This window comes from Fragaria vesca, linkage group LG3 (genome assembly GCF_000184155.1).
Source record: "Fragaria vesca subsp. vesca linkage group LG3, FraVesHawaii_1.0, whole genome shotgun sequence".
NCBI lineage: Eukaryota > Viridiplantae > Streptophyta > Magnoliopsida > Rosales > Rosaceae > Fragaria > Fragaria vesca.
Window position 1 is genome coordinate 21,879,866 of NC_020493.1, and position 7,123 is coordinate 21,886,988.

Sequence of the window (7,123 nt, forward strand, 5' to 3'; positions counted from 1 at the left end):
TTCGTCTTTTTATAAGGCAAGAAAAAAAAAACGAAAAGAGTACTAATTAAGACTTGAAAATAAAAATAATAAATAAAAGCTCTATAACTCTAAGGTGTGGAAACTCAAAGATCAACATTAAATACTCTTTGAGGAATAATATATCGTACAATTCTAGAGAAGAATTAGAATAAGTTCTCGATGATTTTACTGTCTTCCTTGAGGAATTGTTTATATATACTTTATAGTGATACAAATGTACACGAACAGTAATGATTACTAACGTACTGTACCAGGTAAGTTAATATATACCTACAAAAATATATACCACCACAAACTTGCTATTACACTAAACCATGACCATTTTCGCCGTCTCCTTCATTTTTTTCTGTCTGATTCTCTAATCTTCTTATGCTCCTGAGGACTTCTGTTTGCCACAGCGTGTATATGCAAAGGGACAACCCCACGTCCCCACCGGCAGCCAAGTCTACACGAGACATTGCATTTGCTGCCTTCAGTACAAACCCTACAGAACTGATAGCAAAGACTAGTACTACATTCATCGACCCTGCTCAGATTAAGAAACTTAAGGGTTTTCTTGGAGGTACACTAATTAATTATATCACATGGGATTATTGACATGTCTTTCAGTCTTTCTATTCTGTTGCTGCTTGAGTTGTATTGAACGTAGTTGCATCTCATTTTGAATAAATGCAATACAAAAGAGTTACTATAAATTAAGTCTTGTTATCATCATCATTCATCAACTTCATCAATTTACAATGAGTCAATGACATATATTATATAGGAACACAGACCATAACAAAAACAGTTAAAACTTAGGGGATCGACCAAGTGTTTAACATAAAGATGACAAGAAGGAAACGAAAGTCAAGGGACATGGATGACGAAAGGCACTAGAAACGATCAATCCTTATTAGTGACCTTTATTCGATAATAGATACTAATCTCGTGAAGAGATATATGCCTTAATTAATTAGTACCACCAAAGACAATCTTCAGTTTCTTTATCTGCAAAAAGTCAAGAAAAGTAGAGCGCTTTATCAATTCAGTAGAAAGGTTGCTTTTAAATAGTGCAAAGTCCACAATCTGTAGACCTGGCCTTGCACTGCTGTAGCTAGCAAATGCAACAACTGGGGTACCATTTCCAACATTCACTTGGAAGTGCAATAACCCTCGAGGGAAAACTATAATATCACCTTTCTTAATAGTTTTGACATATACCGTGTTCCGATCTGAGGATATGAACCCGGCATCTAATGTTCCTTCCGCAACAAATAGGACTTCATTCGCTCCGGGGTGTATATGCAAAGGGATAACCCCACCGGCAGCCACGTCGACACGAGCCATTGAAATGCCAAGGCCATTCACACCAGGAAACTGGTCAGCGGACGCAGGGGTGTTTGCAGCTTTGAATATGTTTACGGTGTTACCGGTAGTATTTAGGCCGGAGTATACGAAATCATCCGCTGTAACCATTTCATCCTTTTTGCAAGAGTAGCCTGCAGGTCCAGAAGGAGCTGTGTAGTCAGCAACACAAAAGTCTTGCACAGCAGCATAAGAGAAGGAGACAAGGAGAGAAAACATGCAGAAGACATAGATAATCTCCATCTTAAAAAAGTGTAGCTAGTTTTAGATGTGTTTTGAATTTGATAGATTAAGAAATTGAGGCTCATATATATAATGGGGGATTCACAATGGTAATGAAGTTAAAAGTGCAAGCTAGATGGGGAAAAGGGTAACTTTCAAGCTGTGATGATACTCATGATAGCTGATATGCAAATATATATGCATATGCAAATTAATTTGATTGTTTTTACTTAGTTAATACACAACATGAGACTTTTTTTTTTTACTTCAGCAAGTTGCTGGCAATGAAAATCAGTGGACCATCAGTTAGGCTTTGCCTACTGTAAGTTATATTTTACCTAACATTTACAACTATAGGGTGGTCATGGGTTAATTGAGCTTACCTAATATACTTATTAGGCTGTAAATTGTAACAGTGAATTGGGGTCCCGGGCAAATTTGCAACTCCTTTGTTAGTTTAAACCAGCGGAAGATTGTATGAAAAGATAACACGACCTCACACTTACAAAAATAGACTTATGTCACTAGACCAAACGGTACTGGGCTTCCAAGGTGGAATTTGAAATTCTATTTCTAACTAGGGAGATTTGAGCTTGAACATGCATGACAATGGCCACTTTAGGTAAAAGCATTGCTTCATTTTGGAAACATTACAACAACACATGCTAAATACATGAGTTTCCACCCAATCAAATTTATAGGGCCATTGAACTTCAAACTTGTACATTGAGAGTTCAACCTTCTCCATCACAATAAGGGAATTAAAGGGACAAGGATAACGAAATTAAGGAAAGAGACATTGATCAATCTTAGTCCTGACATTATTCATCAATCTTTAGTCATGACATTATTCGATACTAATCTCGTATAGATATGTATTAATTAATACCACCAAAGTTAAACTTAAGCTTCCTTATATCAGGAATGTCGAGCAAAGTAGTGCGAGCTACCAATTGAGTTGGAAAGTTACGTTGAAATGGTGCATAGTCCAGAATCTGCAGACCTGGACTTTGACTACTGTAGCTAGCAAATCCAACGGCTGGATCGGAGTAGCTCCAATAGTAACTTGAAGTGCAATAACCCTTGAGCACCACTTTTATTAGTTGTTATATAAACTGTGTTGTGCACTTTCAAAGCAAAAAAACAAAAAACAGTTCTGATCCGAGGAAATGAACCCAGCAACTAGTGTTCTTTGTTGTAAAAGGAACACTACTGTAGCTCCGCGGTGTATATGTAAAGGGACAACACCACCGGGCGCTAAGACTACGCGAGTCATTAAAATACCGAGGCCATTCAGCCCCGGAACTTGATCAGCAAATGCAAGGGTATCTCCAACTCTGAAAAGGTTTGAGGTGTTACCGGCAACTCCTAACTCCGAGTATACAAAATCATTCACTGTAACAGTTTAGCGCTTTTTAGTTTTTACAGGAGTATCCCTGCAGGTCCAAAAGGAGCTGTGTAGTCTGCAACACAAAAGTCTTGCACGGCAGCAAAGGATGATGATGGAATGAGAGAACATATAAAGAAGATGAAGAAGATCGTCATCTTAATCAATGAGGTTTGTCGATGAGTGAAAATGATCCTCATATATATAATGGGATTCACAATATAACTATGTACATGCAGTATTCGCGTGGGTAATAAAGTCGAAAGATGGGGGAGAAACGGTAAATTTCAAGCTATGAGCCATGTGAATATGATAGTTGTCTATGAGCTAAAAGCCTAAAATCACAACAAAAAGCCTCTAAATTTCAAGATGTGAGGCATGTGAATATGATAGTTGTCTATGAGCTAAAATCACAACAAGAAGCCTCTTTCTATTTCTGAAACCGCAGGAACAGCAAGAAATGCACTCGTCTTATTGCCACTACTGCTGCAAGTTACTGCATTCTATGACTCATCTCCATGTAGGTGTGTTAGGATTTAGGAATATACAAAAAGTTCTGTCACAATATTAATAAATTATACCATGTAAAATTTCTTGCCAAAATAATTAATATGCCGAGTAGAAAAATGTTTAATATTTTCTTATTTAAAAAAAGAAAGAATAAGATCTGATGTATACTTGAATTGCACTGTTGTATTTCTGTTCTAGTGCCTTGTGTGTCTACTTGAATTGCTGTATTTTACGCTACTATATAATGTAAAAATGCTGTCCGAGTGTATAAGAATAATAATTTGCAAGAATTGATTTTAAATTCTGAATGCAATGACTTATGACAGTAGCTAGACAAGTTATTACAAACAGCAATTCAGATCAATGTTTGCTTTCAGCACAAGTTATTACAAACTGACTAGAAATTACCTCATCAATGGAGAAACAAAGAACCCAATTTCAGGCATTGATGAAGGAAACAATCTCCTTCATCAGAGCCACAGCATTATCTCCAGTTGGATTGTTCAAGTGAAAGACATGATCCTCCCCCTTAGACTCTACAACCTCCACACTCCCACTCCACTCACTCTTCTTCAACAACTCACTGTAATGCCACCCCCTATGCATCAACCCATCCTTCTCAGCAACAAAAACCAGCACTCTCTCCGCCGCCAGCTTCCCCAATTTCGGATCCTTACCCGGGTTTATAAACGGATCATCCGCCCCACTGGTGGTCGGAAATGCAAACCTCCATATACCTTCAGCCATTGCTCTATTCTCAGCCTCAGTGGGTTCATCCCCAAGTGGTTCTGACCCCCAAAAATAGGGATGCACTAAAACAACCCCATTGAGCTTCACACCAACCAAACCCTCATACCCAATTCTCAAACCCATGTGATGTGCTATATTAGCACCAGCACTATCACCACCCAAGAACACTTTCCCAAAATCAGCATAGTTATTCAGCCACTCATCTGGTCCTTTTCCCTCAAAATGGGACCCGACCCATTTGAGCGCGGTCCATGAATCTTCAAACCCAATTGGGAGAGGGTTCTCTGGAGCCTTTCTATAAGCCACAGAGACAGCAACCACATTTGTCTTGGCAACCAAGGAAGTGACATAGCTATTGTAATAGGCACAGAATGGTGACCCCATACAAAACCCACCTCCATGGTAGTAAACAAGGAGAGGAAGCTTTGTTGGGTTTTCAGTAACTTTGGCTTTGGGGATGTAGAGCCTAACTGTGAGCCCTGTTTCGTCTGAGATAACAGCGTCTTTGGTTTGGACACCGGTTTGGGGATCAAACGATGTTGGAACAACGTCAGTGTTGGCGAGCCGTTCGATGCGGCCGTCTTTGTAGATTATGAGGAAGGGGGAGAAGTCTTTGTAGACTTCAGTGCTTGGATTGGACTCCATGGCAGAAGTGGAGGAGGTTTGTGAGCGAATAATGATGCAGGGCTTTCTGAGAGGAAGAGAGAAACGTGTGAATGAAGAAGAAGAGGGATTGGAATGGAGGTTTACAGTGAGAGTTGGAGTTTTTGGTTTTGGACATATAGAAATGGCAAGGCCGTAAAGACAAGTTGCCATATCTCTACTTCTTCGCCCTTCAGCCAACCAGCAATTGATAAACGTCACAATAATATATCCACTATTATCTCTGTAGATTCCTTTCGGCTAGCACTGTCAATGTGTTTTTCTCCATATTTCCATGGCACGACTAGGAGGTAATTTAACACGACTCGAATTCGACACAAACAACGTTACCATCTGAAAGGTAAATTAGCTCAAACTTTGCAGTACACTGATGTCCCTGTCACTTGTTTTCCTCATATTTGCCTCTTTGGTGTGCTCTTCTGGTAATTAGAGATCAGGCCAACAACAAGTTGGAAGCATTCAGAAGGTTGGTGAAAAACTGAATATGAACAAGAATTTCTCATGCGAAGCCAAACTCTTTTGTGACACAACTTGATGCACATAGTCCCATAATCACGGTAACCACATATCGTCAGTGGTAACGAGTGGACCACCTCAATTTTGGTTTCCATTAAACATGTGAAATGTGACAATGTCATTGTGTCATATTGTTTGTGCTTGTGTTTGTGTTTGTTTAGGACGTAGTGTTTCAATTTCTTTCTAGAGTAAAAAGGGTTTGAATCTATTTTTTTAAAGAATAGAGAATTTCATCACCTTATTCTATGAATTGAAATATGATAATCATTTGGATTGAAGGGCTTGGGATCCTAGATTTGACGATGGTTGGTTTTGCTGGCAATTTTACTCGCCTGAAGCTTGAAAAGCCGACCAAGTCATGGGATATGCACAAATGTTAGTTTGGGTTTTGGAAATTTCATTCTAATTTATTTTCATTTTTATCTAATAATTGAATTTAATTTGAGCTATTGGCATTCGAAGAAAAACATTTAGATGCGAGCTTCTTAGCGACATCTTCTCAAGGGGACAACTCGTTTTCAGGGGCTGTAACCTCTCATTCATCCTAATCCAATTTTTCATATTCGAGTGAGACCTGAACAATATGAAAATTGAAAGCAGAGGAATTGAAACAGAGATGAGAGAAGAGAAAACGTGAAAAATCTGAAAAAGAGATGTTTGTTTATTTCCTTGAGTCAATATTACATAGAGAAAGGCTTTTATACTATTCTAAAATAACCACAACTACCTATTACGTGTTATACCCTTAACATTCTCCCTCAAACATATGTTTGGGTACCAAACATCTGTTGCAGCAACAAAAGATTTAGAAACTCAGAAGCCAATCAAGTTCAGCAAAACAAATGTAAATCAGATCTAATAATTACATATTAGTTGCTCCATACAGTTATACCGAACATACGTATGCTGCGAAGTTTATGCCTTTGAAGAAGATAGCAGACCAAGTAGTTACTTAAGCAGGAGGAATGAGTGGGAGATACTGAGAAATACTAACAAATGGCAAGGAGTTATATAGACCTAGATGAGAAGAGAAGGAATTAGTTGCAACATGAGGTCGTATGTAGTAACAACTTCTAGCAGAATGTCCCTTTCTCTTGCAAATTTGGCACTCAATGAATGAACTTGATGCAATATTTCGGGGCTGAGATATCCTTTGATAACATCTGTATGCAGTGTCCTTGTTTTCCACAAAATCGGCACACGTTGCAAGAACTATCATAAGAAGAGTTATTAGGAACTCTATGAACTGAAGGAATCGGAGCGGATTCAGTGCACCACGGTGCACCTGAACCATAACAGATGAACAAACGTCCGTTAGCAACAAAAAGAAAAGTTGCAGCTGTAAGATACAATCTAGAAAGAATTTATTTCCCCTTCCATCAGTTCCATGCATGATACCAAGCCAGAGGAAACCCAGTTCATCTTCCAGACCAACCATCTACTTTTGATTTATGGGGGGCAATTTTAAGCTCAAGAATCATTGATTCATACTTCAGCACATCAACCACGATTGCAGCAACCCAGAACACAATTTCATCAAAACCCAATCAAATTTAAAAAATATTAACACCATGTAAATCTTAGAGGACTGATCAATTTTCACACCTTACCCAAGTCAAACCGTCACCCGAGTCGCCGGATTTCGCTGCGAAACGCCGAAGTTGAAGAAGGTTCAGGCCATTTATTCGATCTCCACCATCGACTAAT

At 38.7% G+C, this 7,123-nt stretch overlaps 2 protein-coding genes and 1 pseudogene across 2 annotated transcripts; all 3 read right to left on the bottom strand.

The window, feature by feature from the left end:
- Positions 1-972: 972 nt before the first annotated feature.
- LOC101301093 (auxin-binding protein ABP19b-like) lies at positions 973-1,611 on the bottom strand. Its single transcript, XM_004296032.1, has one exon. It carries the CDS (start codon positions 1,609-1,611, stop codon positions 973-975), a length of 639 nt encoding a protein of 212 aa, XP_004296080.1.
- An 857-nt stretch (positions 1,612-2,468) lies between these two features.
- Positions 2,469-3,135, bottom strand: LOC101301377 (annotated as a pseudogene).
- Positions 3,136-3,772: 637 nt separating this feature from the next.
- On the bottom strand, positions 3,773-5,062 carry LOC101302733 (probable carboxylesterase 13-like). Its single transcript, XM_004294786.1, has one exon. It carries the CDS (start codon positions 5,051-5,053, stop codon positions 3,926-3,928), a length of 1,128 nt encoding a protein of 375 aa, XP_004294834.1. The 5' UTR covers positions 5,054-5,062; the 3' UTR covers positions 3,773-3,925.
- Positions 5,063-7,123: the final 2,061 nt, after the last annotated feature.

Bases quoted from the DNA above. Each gene is read 5' to 3' on its own strand.
- LOC101301093 (XM_004296032.1), bottom strand. From the start codon at position 1,611: ATGGAGATTATCTATGTCTTCTGCATGTTTTCTCTCCTTGTCTCCTTC.
- LOC101302733 (XM_004294786.1), bottom strand. From the start codon at position 5,053: ATGGCAACTTGTCTTTACGGCCTTGCCATTTCTATATGTCCAAAACCA.